The sequence below is a fragment of the Opisthocomus hoazin genome, chromosome 5 (genome assembly GCF_030867145.1).
Source record: "Opisthocomus hoazin isolate bOpiHoa1 chromosome 5, bOpiHoa1.hap1, whole genome shotgun sequence".
In the NCBI taxonomy this organism is placed as follows: domain Eukaryota; kingdom Metazoa; phylum Chordata; class Aves; order Opisthocomiformes; family Opisthocomidae; genus Opisthocomus; species Opisthocomus hoazin.
In genome coordinates, this window is record NC_134418.1 from 430068 (window position 1) to 448830 (window position 18763).

The 18763-nt window shown below is 56.4% G+C and overlaps 2 protein-coding genes across 5 annotated transcripts in view; one reads left to right on the forward strand and one right to left on the reverse strand.

Annotated features, from left to right (window-relative positions):
* M1AP (meiosis 1 associated protein) overlaps window positions 1-4831 on the forward strand; it is a 38604-nt gene extending 33773 nt beyond the window's left edge. For all 3 annotated transcript variants that reach the window (XM_075420165.1, XM_075420167.1, XM_075420166.1), the window contains 4 exons: window positions 1395-1536; window positions 2127-2333; window positions 3195-3350; window positions 3651-4831. In XM_075420165.1, coding sequence (XP_075276280.1) covers window positions 1395-1536; window positions 2127-2333; window positions 3195-3350; window positions 3651-3791 — 646 coding nt within the window. In that variant the 3' untranslated portion in view covers window positions 3792-4831. The remainder of the gene's footprint in view (window positions 1-1394; window positions 1537-2126; window positions 2334-3194; window positions 3351-3650) is intronic.
* Window positions 4832-9030: 4199 nt separating this feature from the next.
* DOK1 (docking protein 1) lies at window positions 9031-16582 on the reverse strand. 2 transcript variants are annotated; one of them, XM_075420168.1, is made up of 5 exons: window positions 16464-16582; window positions 15621-15917; window positions 12697-12808; window positions 12370-12542; window positions 9031-10545 (listed from the first exon to the last, which is right to left on the reverse strand). In XM_075420168.1, the coding sequence occupies exons 1-5, from the start codon at window positions 16524-16526 to the stop codon at window positions 9433-9435; spliced, it is 1758 nt and encodes a 585-aa protein (XP_075276283.1). In that variant the 5' UTR covers window positions 16527-16582; the 3' UTR covers window positions 9031-9432. The 2 variants fall into 2 exon arrangements, with proteins under 2 accessions (XP_075276283.1, XP_075276284.1); XM_075420169.1 differs by lacking the exons at window positions 12370-12542; window positions 12697-12808.
* Between the last annotated feature and the right edge of the window lie 2181 nt (window positions 16583-18763).

The window sequence follows — 18763 nt, forward strand, 5'->3', positions numbered from 1 at the left end:
CATCATTCTTTCTCTGCAATTTCAACTAGGACCTAGTAACATCAACATAAAGCGCTGGGGTACTCAGCGCGCTAGTGAGCAAAATTCTGATGTAAGATATCCTCAACCCCTCTGAATCTTTAGTGTTATGAAACAGCACATGCCACACAGGCAGACAGGAGCACAGAGTCAAAAATGATGTCACCATGACACCAGCACTTTATGAGCATAATGCCATAGATGTTATTATTCATGCAACACTTGTTTCCCTCCAGTGTGAAGTTCTGTAGATTGCAGCCATTGCTCCATATATAATTCTGCTGTTCTCTCACTACCTAATGAGGCCACAGCAATTTAACTGGATGTCAGAGCCTGAGCTAACTAGTTGACTAGTAGTAAAAAAGCAAGCAAAGCCTCATAGTGCTGTGTGACTTCACGTAAGAATTTATTCTCTTCCTCATCAGCAGTCTGTGGCTGGTAAGCACAGAGCATAACAAGAAGAGTGATGCTCTCTAGTGTCTTTTCTGACGTTTATTTATAGGAAAAATTTTTTGTAATTTCTGAACTATGCAGCAGTTCTTAAAATGATTGTCATCCTGTCAGCAGCTGAAGAGCGCTCAGTAATTGTGTATAAATGGCCCACAGCCAAAGCACTGAAGCTACTTAATAATGGCCTGTCATGGAGCAGAAGTGTGCTATGGACAGGCAACGTCAAGCACTGTAAAGTCTGTACTGGTGTTTGTGGTGGGATGTTGGCTCTGTGCAGGAGCACAAGTCAGTTTAAGTGAATAACGATGTGGATAACCACGATCCAGTAAAAATTACTTAGGAACAGATGTAATTGCCTGGGTGAATTATATATATGGCCAGGAGGCCAGATTAACAATCTGTTTCGTATAGAAAATGTATGAAAATTGGATTTGCTTCTTCATAGAATCACAGAATGGTTTGGGTTGGAGGGCACCTTTAAAGGCCATCTAGTCCAACCCCACTGCAGTAAGCAGGGGCATCTTCAATAGGATCAGGTTGCTCGGAGCCCCTTCCAGCCTGGCCTTGAATGTTTCCAGGGATGGGGCATCTCCCACCTCTCTGGGCAACCTGTGCCAGTGCCTCACCACCTTCATCATAAAAAATGTGCTTATATTCAGTTTGAATCTCCCCTCTTTTAGTTTAAAACCATTTGTCGATACAGACACAAGGGAATCTGGAAATCAGCTAGAAAGCCTCTTTTCACTGCAGTTGGACTTTTCTGCAAGGTTTCGTAGTGACAGGCCACTGCAATACAGGCATTAAGTGCTTGTAGCATTATTGCAGCAGATATTGCCGTAGCCACTTGGGCTAGCTGTCTCCTGGTAGAGTCTTCTTGCTGGTTTCATGTTGGCTGTGCTTCACTAACATGAGCTGTATATTTGCAGGGCTTTGAAGTCTGAAGGGGTCTGTGAGTCTGTACTGTATGGACTGCCCTTCATCATCAAGCCCACAAGCTGCTGGCAGCTAGACTGGGATGAACTGGAGATAAACCAGCACAGCTTCCATGCTCTGTGTCATAGTCTTCTGGTGAGTATGTGAAAACTGCAGTCTCATGGAGAGGGATTGCCATAGGAAGGCATAGTTAGTGCACATCTAGTAAGATCTGTCTAGCCTGCACCAGAAAACATGCTTCAAAACCTGCAGCTTCATCTCATGGGCCACATCATTTTTTTACATTGGCTTCTAAATCCTTCCACCCAATGCATCCAGTGCATCCACTGGAAAGACGCTACAGCACATCAAACCTTGGAGAAGACTCTCTTGCCTGTCAGAAATCCAGTGTTTGGAGATATGAAGTGCAAAAGTCAGGGTTGGAGTTAAATGTGCATCTTTGTGAAAATAATTAACCAAGGTTTGGGATGTGGAGGACTTTCCATTACTGACAAGTCATAAAGCAAAATTGGATGTTTTTCTTAAGAACTGTCTTGCATTCAATTGAAAAAAATAAAACAAAACAAAAAAACAACCAAAACATACTATGCTCAACCTTAATGCAGAATAGTGTTCTTATTCTGACGTGTATGAATGCTCCTGAACCCAGCAGCCCCTACAGTGAAAGTGCTGAAGGAAGTGGCTATTGCCCATTTTTCACATTGGTTTTGGCTTTTGCCATTTAGAAAAGGAAGTGGATGCTTTTGGCCAAACGTGAGCCACAGAACACTAGTCCAAACTGGAACATCATGGTGCATTCATACTACATCATTGTCCCTTCCGACTCTGCTACTCTCCTTGTCAAAGCGGTCGCCATCAGAGAGCTCTTGCTGCCATCAACCTTCCCAGCCCTCCTTGCTGAATATCCTGAGAGAGTGTATGGCCCTATAGAGGTAAGTCATTGACAGCCCTGCACAAGTATCTGTGGAAAGGATCCCAGCTGTACAAGCAGGGATCAGAGTAATGATTAGCCTTTATGCAGAGGACATGCAGCTGCAGCTGAAGATGTATCTACCATCTCCCTCATTGCTGGGGAACATGGATCTCCTCAGACTGAAGAGAGAGGTGCTTTGGGCATAAGATAAATCAATACGTAAAGCATCTCTGTTTCTTCCAATAGATTCAAGCTTCTGCATTTCTTATTGTGCATCCATATGTTCTTCTTCTGAGTTGTTTGCCTCTGCTTCAGGTGATGCCAGGAAGGGCAGTGCCCTCATTATAGGTGTTAGCAGATGAGTAGAGGAGCAAACAGCTGTTAAAATGTCTAGTGACAGCTGGAATATGATGGAGCGCTCCAAAACTTCTTCCCAGCAGCCAATATGTCCTACAGCTTCCTTCACGGGCAGCAAATGCCTGTCCTTTGGAGCAGTGTTTCATGTCTGTTGCCGGCGGGTGGGGAGAGGCCTTAGGAAGTAGAGCTGAGGGTGACGGCGCCCAGACAGGGTGCTCCAGCTTGTTGGTTGATTCTGGGCATAGGAGAGGATAGAACTGCATCCTGCAAGGGAATGCTTAAATCCATTAAGACTTGGTTGCAGATGCTTCTTGTTCTATACACAGCTAAGAGTGGTCCTTGTGGGTAGCAGCACAGCCAAAGATCCCTTCTCCGATCACTGCAGGGTGGCATGGAGTGTCTGTAACACTCATCCCTGCAAAACCAGCCCTCGACACTAAAAACGACATACAAAAACCCCAAGCACCACAGCCTCTACCTGTCACATCTCATAGCCACTAGGTTCTTTCTTCTGTCTGAGCAGAGCGCCCTGAACAGCTTGGAAGTGGAAGTTGCTTATAACCCCTTGCACCTAAAAAGCAACCTCTACAAATACCTGAAGAGCATGTTGTACAAACCTGTGCACAGGCAGCAGGCCCAGCCCAGGGACCAGCGACCAGAGCGGCATCAACCCAAGCAGGTATGTCTCTTGCCTTTGACTAGCCTAGTCAGTCTCTGTTTTGCCCTTCTGGCTTGCTTCCTGCAGAGCGGCTGAGGGCAGCTCCCCGATACCCTAGCAATATAGGGAAGGCAGCGTATGGCGGAGGCAACATGCATTTGCCTCTGGGAGAGCAAAGGGATGGGTATAGCATAAGCTCATGCAGTGGAGGAGAGGGATGCTGAAGAGCTGGCACATGCAGACACAATTGGACAGCGAGCTGTTGGACAAGCCAGCACCTCCTTCCACAGGGTATGTTCATAGTTTGTCCCTGTATTGCAGCACCCAAGCAAAGCCAAAGCCATGGTGGCACCACTTCTGATGGCTCCTTCTCCTGTCCAAGTGTTCAGACCAGCAACGATGAGGAGAGATTCCTGTGAGCACTTGCTGATCCCCAAAGAGTATGATGAGTTCCTGCAGTGAACCCCAGGTCCACTGCTTAAGCCGACTCACGTGCAGTCAAGGCTTGGCGTCTTGCTCAGCTGCCAAGCCTGACGCACCGGGCCGGAAGTGGTCAGGCAAGACACTAAGCTTGGCCTTGGTCAGACAGGCACTTCCTATTGTTTGTTCCTCCTTGTTGTTTTATGCTTTTGTTAGTCACCAAGTCAGTCTGCAGGAAGCCTGCTGCTCCGGGGCCCTCTGTCCAGAGATTTGGCTATCCCCTGCAACACCCTGTGTTTCCCATTCTTGTCAGCACGCATCACCAGCATGCCTCAAATTTGGGTTTCTGAAACTAGGCTAGTACAGGCCACAAACCACAGATTGCTGTCAGCGGGTGCAGAAAAGCTGCAAGCAGGGCGGTGAGGAAGTCAGATAGATCAAGTAGGCAGTAACATCAAACTGCCCTCATCCTGCAGCAGCAGGTTCAGCAGGGTGTTTGAATAGGCATAAAAGAGGGCTTTTGAATTTAATCTTAAAGCCTGGAATGCTGCCCTCCTGAGTCCAGCACTACCCACGATAATGCTGATTTGCTTGCTTCCATAATTGGTCTTGCTGTCCAACTCCACAGCTCCTGAAGGGGTCTGTAGCCAGTGCCAAGCCAGTTGTAATGCCCTGGCTGGCTCCTATGCAGTGACAGCTCACCGCAGCTGGAGCTGCAGCACAGCACCATTCTACCAGGCAGCTGCTGCTTGGATACTCTCCTCCTTATGGCCCGTCTGTGCCTATGGGGCTGTTCTGCAAGCCACCATGGCAAGTACTTTTTTGGCAGGGTTCAGAAGAAGGGGGGGGGGGGGGGTTGGCCTGGAGCTTTCCCGAGAGATTCTGCCTAGTGCTTGCGCAGATGCTAGCCTGTTCTTCAGTGCAGACATAGGAGAGCTGCCCCTGGCAGGGCAGGAGCCAAGGGCAGCTTGACTGAGCCAAGGTGGGGCGGTCTCACTGGGCTTCCTGGATGCCAAGCACCAGCAGGGGTTTGTGTTCTACTTACTTTGTTCTGAAGAGCTGTTTCAAAATAAAGTTATCCACCATGATGTTCACTTACTGCCTGTAGTGTATAATGTGTACTGCATGCAGCAATCTCAGCAGTGACCTGTACTTCCTGAGAAACAGCCAGTTGACCAAGGGCATGATGCAAACACCATGCTCCCGAGGGGACTGCTGCCACAGGGGAGCAGAACTATCAGAGCCATCTCTTTTCCCTTGGATCCCAGCTCAGCAACAGGCCCTGCTAGCCACCCAGGGCATGGATTTGCTCTTCCCACACCCTGGTCGCACCCCGTGCTTGGCAAGAGGCTGCATCTCAGGCAGCTGCTTGGAACAAGGTGTCCAGGGCAGGTACCTTGAGGATGGGGCAGACACCACTGCAGGCACAGTGATATGGGTTTGTCATGGTGTGCAAACTGGTGGCTAATCCCTGCCTGTCTCTAACAAGCTCACAGCATGAGGAGCGGGGGAAGGAGCAGGACCAAAGTGCAGTAATGCACATACAAACGGCCCAGCCTGGGGCATGAAAAGCACACAACAGGAAAATGACAAAATCAGGCAGATGGAGGGGTGGAAATCAGTTTGACTGAACTGATGGTGCAGGTGGAAATTACTTGGGCGTATCGTATCATAAATACCAAACCTGGGTACAAAGTCAACAAAACACCTTGCTGATGGGAAGGGGTAAACAAAACAGGGGCTTGTGATTTATTGCCGATAGAAGGAATCTGCTAAAGAGGAAACTTGGAAAGAGGGACTGTAAGGGGAAGCAAATCGCAAAATCGGGGCTGTTTGGGGGTCCCTGTGGAGAATCCCTCCACCTGATCGCCACAGTGTGAAGCAGGGCAATAACTGTTCTGTTGCTGTGACCAGCTCTTCACAGCCAGATGGAACTTGGGTCCTTTCCCCAGTGCCAGCATGAAACGAGTATGCTGGCAGAACAGTTGTCTCGTGCCTGCACCACACTAGGCCCTAAAGGGGTGGAAGTAGCAGTTATAAAGGGATGTATCTTTCAGAATGGGAAACAGAAAAAGGTAGCCCCAAGGGGAAGAGGTTGGCTGAGCTTTGAGCAGCTCCTAAGTCATTTTCTCCTGGTAAAAACTGCCACCTGGCCTACAGAGACCAAGACTTCTGCTTCTGTTGCATCCCAGCTGTGGCTTCTAGACTGGTACTCCAACATTTCTCAGCTAATCTGGGCCATGGGCTTTTAGCAGAGGACAGGGAGGCACACAGGCTGTCCTCATGAGGAAGTCTGATATCCAGAGGACTTCCTGTGCACCTCCCCCAGTCTGGCCTGGAGCACCTGGACTGGGCAGAAACAAAGCAAGGTGCTCGCCCAGGACCATTTCTGCACTGTAAGAAAATGGGCAGAGAGAGCAGCCAAGCATAAGCCATACGTCCCCAGGCACCTCAGCAAAGCGTTGCTCAGGAGCGGCTGCCAGGGTGCTGTTTTCCAGGTAAGCAGACTGAGTTCAGCCACAGCACACAACCACAGTGACACACCACGGCTGAGTTTGAGCTGCACCCAGCCACACTGTTCAACACATGGAAATTTGTGGTAAGGAGACAGTGGAAGCGAGGCAAAGGAAACAGAAAGCAGGAGGGCCACAGAGATGATCAGGGGGCTGCAGCAGCTCCTGTATAAGGACAGGTGGAGACAGTTTGGGCTGTTCAGCCTGCAGAAGAGAAGGTTCCAGGGAGTCTTTGTTGCAGCCTTCCAGTACTTAAAGGGGGCCTACAGGAAAGACGGGGAGGAACTGTGCACAGAGAGTGCAGTGATAGGCCGAGGGGGAATGGTTTTAAACTGAAAGAGGGTAGATTTAGAGTAGATACTAGCACGAGATTCTTCACCGTGAAGGTGGTGAGGCCCTGGCCCAGGTTGCCCAGAGAAGCTGTGGCTGCCCCCTCCCTGGCAGGGTTCAAGACCAGGCTGGACAGGGCTGGGAGCAGCCTGGGCTGGTGGAAGGGGTCCCTGCCCATGGCAGGATGGTCTGTAAGGTCCCTTCTGACCCAAACCATTCTGTGATTCTACAAAGGCAGAGGGAAGAAATACTAATCTAAGCAGAATCCAGAAAGATCATCTCCTGGTCCCAAAGTTGGGGTTCACTGCAGACTTCTGCTTCGGCAACAGGAAGGCTGTGACCAACCAAAGGGTCACTCTGCATTTACCTTATTTCTTATGCTTTCCCAAAGCATCTATTACACCCTGAACTGCTGCCAGAAAGGGTAAGGTAAAGCATAGAGCACAAGTCTGACCAAGGCAACAGGTCTGTTCCGCAACACTGAGCCAGGACTCTCTCCTGATCAGCAGAGACTAAGAGCCTTCCCTGCTGCACGCATTTCTCTGTCATGTGGCAGGGTGCATAAATAAAGCAGGCCATACATAGAAGCATTCCTCCTGTCTTGTGCACTTACATCTTAGTCCCAAGTGGGCTGTTAGAAGAGATGATGTCATTGCTAAAGCAAGAAACTTTAATTACCTTTCCTCCCAGCCAAGAGGAGTGCAGGGACCACTGGTCTGGCACAGATGCTGGAGCATTTTCGTTCCTCGCCATCACTCTCTTTAGTGAAAGCCACTTTGCATGTCCACCACACTCAGCTCCATGGGACGAAGCGGACACAGTTCACTGAGATACAGTGACCGCAGCGATGGAGATGCACAAATACCCACAGCCGTATGGAAGGGAGAGCCCCAGGGCTCCACTTCTGGGAAGCTGCTCCTCATTGTTTACATCTTGGAGCCTCACACTGGACTCACGAGCAAGGATTACGGACAGGCAGCCTAGGACCCCACTAAGTAGGCACAGGAAGTTCCATCTGAACATGAGGAAGAACTTCTTCCCTCTGAGGGTGACGGAGCACTGGAACAGGCTGCCCAGGGAGGTTGTGGAGTCTCCTTCTCTGGAGATATTCAAGACCCGCCTGGACAAGATCCTGTGCAGCCTACTGTAGGTGACCCTGCTTCGGCAGGGGGGTTGGACTAGATGACCCACAGAGGTCCCTTCCAACCCCTACTATTCTGTGATTCTGAAGTAATGCCAAGAGCTCTTCTCTGGAGCAGGCAGGTAGAACTGCTCTTGGGATGACCCGCCTGAACACGAACACAAGCACAGGACCACCCAGCAGCCAACCATGAGCAGCAGATGCCTGCTGCTCATGCCTCTCATCTCAGGCAGGAACCACCTCAGCATCCCAGATTCCCAAAGCCCCTCAGGCTTCTTCCCTTCTCCTGCAGCTAAAGGCCAGTGGGGAAGAAGATCCAGCACAGAACAGCCACAAATTGGTCCTGGCTACAGTTGTGCTGTGTTGTCGCATCACTGAGGCTCCCCTCCTGCAGCTTGGGCACCAAACAAATGCCCAGTCAGAGCTCACCACCTTGTCACCATCTGGCCAGTCTGGGACCTGAACCTGATCCTCCACACTTCCCCACCAGATTGTGGCTCCCTAGTTCTGAGCTGGGGCTGCAGAAGTCATGCTTAGTCCCCCGCACAGGTACATCATAGTGCTGCTTGTCACCTGGCCATTTTGCTGCTGTGTGTAAACCCGCAGAAGTTGTCAGTAGCCCCATCCAGACTCGGGGACAGCCAATGCCAGGGTGCCTGGTCTAGCCTCACACAGACAGGACATAAAATCTCTCAAAACCATTACCAGCGCCAAACAGACAACTTGTTTTTCCCCTGCACAGGTTTCTGCCCAAGGCTGGCCACACAGCAATCACAGCCAAACCCCTGGCCTCAGATCACACAGCAGGGATCACAGTTTTTGCCATTAAAGTCATTGGTATCCAGACTGGGCCATGCCAGGCCTTTCAAGACCAGCTGGAAGTGGGGGGAAATCAGCAGAGGGATCAGGCTGGGGAAGGAGAGATCCTGTGACTGACCAGTCACTGAGCTGCAGCAGAGCTGGAGCCTGGCCCTGCCCACCTTTACACTCGGAGCAGACCCACATGTTTTCAGGACTTCACATCGTCTTGTGCCCCCATCACCACATAAAGGTATCTGCAGGTCTGACTCTCATATCCTTTAATCCCCTGGCATCCTCGTCACAGCTGAATCTGGCACGTGCTTTTCTTCACTGTTTCCTCAGCTCAGCAGCTCTCGCACAGACACAAACGTGCCACCATGTGAACACTGCTCAGCCAAGCCGCCCTACTCTGCAGCACTGCACCAGCACCTCCCCATCCGTGTGCCTGACAGCCCAGACATGCCACAGGCAAACATTTCATTCTAAGACACAGAGATTTTAATATTAAAATAATTTTGTATAAAAATACTTTGGAGATTGATGGCAAAGCAGAGAGCAACACAGCCCTGCGGCCCGGTCAGAGTTGGAGCCAACGCAGCAGGCACAGGGCAACGCAGCCAGCCCCACTGCAGACCAGGAGGCAGCAGCGGACCCAGCTCCAGAGTGGGGAAAGCATGCTGGCATCTGCGCCAGCCACAGCTCTCTTGCTCTCGCTGTCAAAAAGGCCTCCAGGGAAGCGCAGCACCTCAGCACTGGTGAGTAAGAGGGGCTCTGCCTGAGCCAGAAGAGTCCCCTGCCCCACGCCACCCTCGGGACCATGCAGAAGTGCAGCTGGCACTGCTCACGAACGGGCCCAGGCCCCCCAGTCCCTCCTGGGCCGGTGCAGAAGAGCAGCACGCTAGATCTCTCCTAAGTCCTCATAGACAGGCGACAAGCTGCACTCATCCACAGACTGCTCCTTCTTCTGGACATGCTGGGGCTTCACCACCTGGCTGTACAGCAGCTCCACGTTGTTGTTATTGCTGCTGTTGAGGCCAGGTTTGATGACCGCCTTCTCAGGAGCAGGGTTCCCCCGCCGCCTGCCAGGGTCCGCACTCCTTTCGCCACTTTTAGCGATGAAGGGCGCCGGGGGCTTGGGGGCCGGCACCGGCTTGGGACCCTTTGCCTTGGCCTGGAAGGCAGGTACCGAGTAGTCGTCAGTGATGGGGTTGTAGGGATACTCGTAGCCGCCCCTGCCATCATGGCCCTGGGTACGCCAGGCCTCGCCCGCGGGCCGCGCTTCATCGTAGATGCAGGTGGGGGCGGGCAGCAAGCGGGGAGCACGACCCTCAGGCTCGTCATAGATGTGCTCCCTCTGCCCAGGCACTGCAGGGGCCTGGCTGCGTCCCTCAGCCCGGACCTGCTCATACGTGCCCGAGTACAGCGGCGCCGGCAGCCGGAGCTTCATCTCATCCGTGGCACCGCTGGGCACCTTGGACCCGCTCACGGGCTTGCTGTCAATGGGGTCCGAGTACAGCGGGTCCAGCCAGGGCCGGAAGCCCTTCACCGAGTCCAGGGGCTCCGAGTACACGCTGGATGGGTCCTCGGCTGGCAGCACAGCATGGGGCACCTTAGGCAGAGGGGAGCGTGGGGGTGTGCTGGGGACCGCAGGCTTGGCCTGTGGCACAGGGAGCTCTGGCAGAGTCCGGGTCTTCAGCAGAGACGCGGTGTCTCGCTCCTCTGCCGCCGCACTGGGCCGGGGTGTCAGCCCTGCTTTGGGTGCCAGGGTGTCATCCCCCTCTGCAGGCAGCTCCAGGCTCAGGGAGTCAGCCAGGGCCTGGCGCATCAGCACCACGCTGGGGCTGTCCGAATCCAGCGAGTCACAGCTTTGCCGGTTCTCCTCCACTTGCGCTTTCTGCTCCCGGATGGAGGCTTCCACTAGGCGGAAGATCTCATTGCCCTGCTTGGTCTCGAAGGTGAAGTTCCCTGGGCCGGAGTCGCAGCGCCTGCCAGCTTCGAAGGAGAACATCACCTGCAGGGGAAGCAGAAGGGTCGCATCCTGCCCAGCACCCACTGGCCCAGCGCACTGCGCAGGCTGTGCTGCCTGCTAAAGGGCATGTGGCTGCAGCGCTCGTTCTGCACACCCTGCAAGAGGGACTTCATTGAACACCCTGCTCCTCCCCACAGCAAGGGCCACAGCTCAGCAAGCACCTCAGGGGGACAGTGCCCTCCGCGGCTGCACAGCACCTGGGCTGGGGGAGGCCATGCTGTCCAGCAGCCCAGAACAAGCTGTGAAACTTGAAGTGGGATGCACACATGAGGGGACATCACTGCGAGATGCCCCAGGGCCACAGCTGCGGGTCCTGCTGAAGACCTGCAGCCTTACCTGAGCAATTCCAGCAGGGTCAACTACTGGCACCAGACAGTGTACGAAATAACACGCAGTTAGCACCAAGAATGGAGCAGGGTGAGAAGATGAGTGACAGTTCAGCAGGGGAAACTGTTACGAGCATCTCAGGTAAGTCAGCATTAGTCAGGCAGAAGGGAAGCGATCCAGAGGCGAGAAATACAAGACAGAGGCACCACGGCTTTCCACAGGAGAAAGGCCAGAAGCAGCAGCTTGGCTACCAACAGTAAGCAAAGCATTTGCCTTACCAGCATTACTCTGTTAATGGTATAAAGTTCTTTAAAGGGAAGTCTTGCACCAAGGCTGTGTTCCTCAGGCCTGAACACACACTCGTGCGCAGGTTCCCACCAGCAGATGCCCACACCCTTCCTGAACCTCAGTCCCTGAATCCAGGTGAGATTTTCTGCCTCACTGGTGCTCTCTCACATGCAGCATCAGCCTCTTGGGTTGCTGCAAAAACCTGAGGCCAGACTTCCTTCTGTGGGTCAATGCTGCCAAACACAAGCACAGCCAACCCGACACCGCTCAGCGACCTGTGGGTGCAGCTGCCTCCTCCTCACACCATGTGGCTCTTGTCCTGCCCCTGGCACAGACCCTGCAGACTAGCCAGATGTCTCCCCAAGAGCAGCTCAAGTTTCCACTTCTGTTCTGGTAAAGTGCTGCAGAAAGCACCATCAGCAAACTGTAGCCAACACCGTCAGTTCTATAAACAGCCCTGGGGAGACCACTTCCTCCCCATCCAGAGCGGCAGGTACTTCTTGCACTCAGGGCAGCAGCCAGACAGATCGGGCACCTGCTGCTGGAGGACACTGGAGAGGGGGCAGACCTGCACAGGTCAGCCAGGCTAAGAGCAGTACGCCCCATAAGGTGAATGAATCTAGAGTCACTGATGTCTCAAACAGCCCCTCCTGCTCTGGCCGCCGTCCTTCGGGAGGGATGGACTTATTCCAGGGCAGAGCCAGGACTGCAGGGAGCCAAGGTCCCCAGAGGCTGGGGAGAGCTTGTGCACAGCAAGGAAGGACAGGCCTGCCCATGGCATGGGCTGGGGAGCACTGGGATGGAGAATGGAGGCAAGCCAGCTGCAGGGAGGCAAGCCAGCTGCAGGGATGGCCGGCTGCAGGTATGGCAGGGGCTGCAACGGCCCCAGTGGGAGTGGGGCAAGGACCACACTGAGAGGGCCTCTGTACAGCCATGCCCTCAGCGGGGATGGGTGTCCTGCCAGCCCATGCTCCTGCGCAGCGACACAAGCAGCAGCCAGGGACAGAGAGGATCATATTTGCCCCTGGGACCCTGCTGCGGTCACCAAGGGCTGTAGCAGTTCTGGCATTTGGCAGGGCCAACTGCATGGCTGCCACAGGCTGGTCGGGCACATCAGCTCCTTCCCCTTCAGCCAGGGAAAGACCGTGGGGGAACAGGACCCAGGGCATGCAGGCCCCCCCCGCCCCACACCTTGTCCCGGCCGTATCTCCGGAGAAGCCGATAGGGCCAGACATAGAGGATGGCATTTGTCTGTGGGTCCTTCAGGATGAGGCTATCCCGCTCAGCCTTGAGCACGTAGGTGCCGCGCAGCTCGCACCGCTCCGCAGCCTCCGTCCGCTGCACCGTCACCCAGAAGGCATTCACTGCGGGGACAGGGATGCTCAGGGGAGAGCGCAGGAAGCCATGTCCCCAGTTCCAGGCGAGGCCTCGCCCTGCCACCGGAGTCCCAGCCGTGGGGCAGCAGCAGGACAGGCCCCGCAGAAGGTGGCCCGAAATCAGGGCAGCAGCAGGACCCACCTTCGTCTCTTGAGTAGTAAATGGAGTTCACGGCCATCTCCAGGGCCGGCGTCTCCTCGCTGCCCTCTTTGCTTCGCCGGGCCACCACGCCAGCATCGCTGGGGCCGTTTCCCTGACAAGGAGAGCAGATCAGCCCCAGACTCTGCTTCCCACATCAGCCCCTGGGTCCCCCTGCACCCACTGCCACCCAGCCCCCAATTGCCTGGGCCCTGCCATCCTCCCCAAGGGGCCTAGCCGAGCCCCACACAGCTTGGCCATCCTGCAGCCATATCAAGCCCTCCCCAGCCCAGAGCCAGCGACAGACCCCAGGCCTCCCACCCCAACCCAACATGAACACAGATGAACAGGGCCAGGCAGCACAGGAGGGTCTTCCCTGGAGCTCCTAGGGCCCAGCTGGGCTGTGCATTGGACCGGGTGCAGAAAAAGGCAGTTACTCCCATGAGCCCTACCCTCCAGACCCTGCCCCCTGTGCAGCACAAGCCAGCACTGGGGCATGGTCTCCTGCAGGGCAGCACCTGGGGGTCCCATGTGCCAGCTCCACTGCTGCTCCTCTGACCGCTACAGCATGGCCATGCAGGTGCCCTGGTGCCAAGACAGAGAACAGCTCTGCTTCCTCACTGATGTGCTCCAGCGCAGGACATGCCAGCGCCCAAAGCATCACACGGGCGCAGGCACACTCTCCCGGCAGTGTGAGCAAGGGAGGGAGCTGATGAGATGACCCAGTAACGCAAAGGTCTGCGTCCTGCTTCTGTACAGGCAGCAAGGCGGTGCCAGTATCAGTGCACAGCCCGCAGAAAGGAAGCAAGCACTTCTATTTTAGCGCATGCAGAACTGAAAGTGCAGCGCACACACTCTGTCAGCAACCATGTCCCTGCAGCAGGGTCTCCCAAGGGCCTGCGTGGGGGATGCACCCTTGGTGCTACCACCAAATAGCAAAGATCCTCCTCCAGGGAAGCCCCACGCAAATCAAAGGCTCACAGATGCCCTGTAAGAGCTGCTTCAGCAGACTCTGCACTGCTGCATGAAGGTCCTTATCTGGACAGGAGCTGAAAGCTGTTTCTCAGGGTCACGTGAGATGGGGTTGCAGCAGAGTGTATGTCTTGCAGAAGGCAAGCTGTCACAGTTTCAGTTTAAAACCCAGCCACGTGAGCTTCCGAACAAGAGGCAAGGCCCAAAAAGGGCCACCAGGCCCTCTTGTTTGGCTCATAAATAGGATGTGGACTGCTAACAACCTAGTATCCTTAGAGCTGATAGCAGCAGCTCCTGCTCAGCTAAAGCATCTAATGCAGCAGGGTTCCAGCCTGGGACTGGGAAGTCAAGGGCCAGCCAATTTGCCAGAGCCTTTTAGGGATCTGTTTGACTGCACTTTCCCTCATATCAAAAGAAAAAGAAATTCTGTTCTGAATTCCAAACAATCTCTGGCCCCAGTTCCCAAGCTACTAGACCCCGCTTAACTCTCTGGCCAGCAACAAACATGACACAGAATCATGCCCTCTATGTGGATGACCAGAAATCACAACTGCGGATCTTCAGCTTTTTGCACAGAGGCCATGGGCAGCTCCTGTGCGTCTTTCTCCAGGCCAGGTCTTTCTAGAGCACATGCCATCCTTGCAGCTTTTTTCCCATCACTTCCTAAACTGTCAGCTTGCTTCTGGACCTCAACCACACAACTAAAAGCTACCCTGTGAAGGAAGGAATGAGCACACTGCTGCCCCGAGCAGATAGTCCCCTGCCTCGCCACCACCCCACACCACCTTAAAGGTGCACGCTGTGTCCCTAGCTCAGCCCTGCAAGCCATTTCCAGGACAAAGGTTGCAACATTGTCTGCACCAACCAGACAGGGGCATGGACATGGAGTAATTTCCAGTATCACACCAGTGCCTCCTGCACTGGTCAGCAGGGCACTTGCTGCACAGACACATTTGGCTGACAGTGGACTGCAGGGAGACACAAGCAGGGACAAAAAAAGGCTGAAAGTAAATCACACTCGGCAAACACCCAGGTCCTTGTGGGAAGATCCTGGGATTACCAGGGGTGCAGCCAAGAATCCTGCAAAACAGCTCTGCCCAGCGCTCAAAGCCTGGAATTGACTAAAGCGCAGCCCAAGGCTTGTGGACATCTCCCAGGAAGGCAGAACAGGGACTTGGGAGGCAGGGCAGGCGTGGGCTGCTCTCACAGAGTGCCATGGACGACTGCACTTGTAGGCCAGCCACTGTCTAACCTGCTTTCACAGGGAGACCACCAGCTTCAGGGAAGGCTGCAGAGCTGCTATGGGGGCGCAGGCAGAGTACGGGGAAGCCAGGGGGCTGTGCCGCAGGCCCAGCACTGAAGGGGTGTTCCCAGCAGCAGGCAGGAGCAAGCCCCGAGGCTGGGCAAGGGGGTGCAGTGGCCCTGCAGCCGCTGGCGCTGCCGCCCAGGAGCCAGCCAGGTCCCGGAGCCAGGCACTGCAATGCTCTCGGGGCTTCGCTCTCACTGTTGCTGCAGCAGGAAAGGCTCCTCAGCCATCACCCGGCCGCCACCAGACCTCTGGAGGGGCGAGGACAGGCTCCACATGGGGAGCAAGAGCCTTATTTGAAATTTGGAGCTGCAACTAAGAATTGCTGCAACTAAGAATTACGGACAGCATGCCAAGGAGTCCCGTAACCCACCCGGCTGCTGGCACAGTGGGAGCTGTTGAGAGGGGACCGGACTCCCAGGGACCACTCATGCGTGCCTCAGTGTCTCAACCTTTCCAGGCCCTCCCACTGCGTAGGAAGAAGTTGCACACCCCCCTCCCGCCATGCTCTGATGGCCAGGCCCCCCTCCCCAGTGCAGCCTGCCTGCAGCCGCCCTCCTCCCCAGGGACAGCCGTGCCCAGGCCCTGGCACGGTCGCCAGGCCCTGGCACGGTGCCCAGCATGCCCCTCTTCTCGCCCTGGGGCTCACCGGGAAGGCGATCTCGCACAGCTTCGCCACCCACTCTTCACTCTGCTGCTTGTCAGCCGCGAAGAGGTAGCTCCTGTCGCTGGTCTCCAGGCGGAAGACGGCCGTGCCAGCCCGCGGGCCGCTCTCAGCCACGGGGCCCACGCTGGTGCAGTCAGCCAGCCGCACCACCGTCTTGTCCAGGCGCTTGGTGGCCAGCCGCTCGGGCCGCGCTGCCGGCTCCTTGCACTCGAAGAACTCCAGGCGGGCCACGCCGTGCTGGCTGGCCGGGTACAGCACGAACCAGCTCCGCTTCCACCTCTGCAAGGCACCGGGCTTGCACCGCGCCGGGGCCGGGGCCCGGGCCCGGGCCGGGCAGCGACGGGGCGCAGGGAGCGCTCCCGCGGGGGCACCCGGGACGCTCGGCGGGACGCGGCAGCCGGGCCTGCAGCTCACCGGGGGTGCACCCCCACCCCTCCCCGCCCGTGCGCCCCGCCCCGCCCCGCGGCCGCGCAGACCGGCCCCGACCGCGCCCGCCGGCACCCCCGCGCCCGGACGGCCACGCGGGGCCGAGTCCCGGCGGGGAGGGGCTGGCGCGGGACCCCTCGGCCGCCGCCGGGCCGGTCACGGGGCCGGGGCTAGCGACCGACAAAGCCGCGGCCCCACTTCCCCAATCCCCGGGCGGCGCCCGAGGCCCGGCAGAGCTCCCGGTCGGGGCGGCAGCGGGGACGGCGGGCCCGGCCCGGGCGGCGGCACGGGGACCGCCCGGCCCCCGGGAGGGAGGAAGAGAGGCCGCCCGGCCCGGCCCGGCGCGCGGTCCCGACCCCCGCCCGCCCCGCGGAGAGGCGCGTGCCGGCGGCCGCCCACCTTGGTGCCGAACTTGTGGCTGTGCTGCACGAGAAGCGACCCCTCCTTGGCCGGCGGGTCCATCCCGCGCCGCGACACCGCGACACCCGCGACACGCCGCGCGCTTCCGCCCGCCGCCGCCCGCGCCACCGGGGGGCGGGGCCGGGGCGGTGCTGGGGACGCACGTGTCGGGGGTGAGGGGGAGGAGGACTCTGCGCGCGCGTGGCGGGGAGTGGGGTGCGGGGGTGGGTGTATGTGCGCGCGCGCGTGAGTTCATATGTGTGCCTACCACGGGCTGGGCACGTGCGCTCGGTGCGGCGCGCCCAGGCCTCGCGCTCGGGCGTGGCCTCCCCCTCCGGGGTCCCGGGGGTCCCTCGGGTCTCGCGGTGGGGCTGCTCGTGGCCTGGGCACGTGGCCCGCGACGCCGCTGGGGGGGGGGGGGTGGTGCATGGAGGCACCGCCCGTGCTCGGGGCGAGGCGGGGAGACGGACCGTCCCCACCCCAGAGCCCTCTGCGCGGGGCTGCCTCACACCGACCCGCAGCTGCGGGAGGGCGGCTAGCGGCCACTGCGCCCCGACGGAGCAGGGAGAGCTGTCGCCGCTCGGGGAAGGAGCTGGCCCGTGGCATGGCTGGCTCCACTCTGCCGTGCTGCCCGTGTCCCACGGGAGAGGTCTCGGCTTCCAGACCTGGCAGAGGATGTGTCCCACACTGTCCTGAGGCCGGGGAGGAGATGGAGCCTTGGCCCGACCCCTGCCACCCCTTCCCCAGGCCTGGGGGCCTTCCCGCCCTGCAGCTATCACACCTCTGATGGCAGCTGCTGAGCGAGGTCAATCTGGGAGCCACAGCCCGTGACCAGAAACCACAAGGCGCCCTGGGAGGTGGGTGTCTGGGGCCATCACCCCCAGGACAGCACAGTCCTTGCCCCACGCACTGGCACAGTTACGTGAGTGCCACAGGGGACGAACGGCTGCAGCGGGAGGTCTGAAGTGATGATCTGACTGGCCTAACACCCTGAGGACTGGCCTGTGAATTACCAGGTGTGGCTTGTCGAGAGAGAGCAAACAGAAGAGGAAGAGGTTGCTGGGCATACCCTTGCTATGGACCAGCTCTGACCACTGAAAGGCAGGGTCCAGACTGTCCTGGCCCCCTCCCTGAAGGAGCCTCCTGTGTATCCCCCACGGCTAGGCATCCTTTAGGACTGCCTGCACCAGGGCATGGCTGCCCCACAGACTGGGGCTGCGATGACTTCAGGCTGGGAAATGCAGGAAAGCCCAAGGGAGGCTTTCCCTGACCCGACTCTTGACAAAAAGAGAGGAAGTGCTCGGGGGTGTTGAAGTGGAGAGCAACTTCAAAGTGCCTTTTGGAGAAAATATAAGGCATTCGGGGAGGGGGAGATCAGCTCCAACAAAATGCATTCAGAAAACCTGGCACGGCTCTAGTGAAGCAATAGAGCACAACAGAAGCCATCCCAGTGGGAAGGAAGGGGCTCATAGTTCAGATAATGACCTGAAACTTCAGAAGGAAGGGTATAAAAGTAAAAACTAGGTGAAAAAATCAGAGAAACAGAAAAAAAATAACAAAAAATCAGGGAAGCCAAAGTATGAGATGAATTATAAGTAGCAAGAAACATGCAGTATTGCAAGAAAACTTTCAGAAAGGAAGGTGTCAGTCAGAGGATGCTGAGCAGCCTGTGTGTAGCCCACCCTGCTGAGACTGGGAGGGACAGCAGAAGGTGCCAGGGACCCAAGCGTTCAGTGGCTTCTTCCCTTCTGCCCTCACCTGCGACTGCAGGATTAACACCACTGACATGAATTACAGAGGTGTATGTTCATGCTAGGTAAGGGAAAATGTGATCAGATTGGCTGGAGTGAAGATAAGTGAGGGTAACATTGAGAACTGGTAGAGGATGGATGAGGTTTCAAGGAACAGGAAAAATGAGTGACACAGTGTCTGTCTTTGGCAGGAGAAAAAAAAAGGAACTGAAGAGTTAGAGGCCACTTAGCTCAACTTCAAAGTCCAAGAAAAACATGGAACAAATAGTCAAGTGGTCCCAGAGGTGACAAGGAAGGGGAAGAAGGACAGCAAACACCCATATTTGCACAGCCCTGCCTAACTTCCTTCTCTGACAGTGTTTGTGAACAGAGTAATGTCATCCACATTGGCAACCTTGCTGTGTCCCTGGGCACAGAGGCCGCTCCAGGGGCACTGGGCAGCTCCCAGCACTGTCCCTGCCATGGCTGGCCGCTCCAGTCTGCCCCAACAGCCTTCTCCAGGGCCAGGCTTGAACTTGGCATTCCCCAGCAGCAGAACTCAGCTGGGGC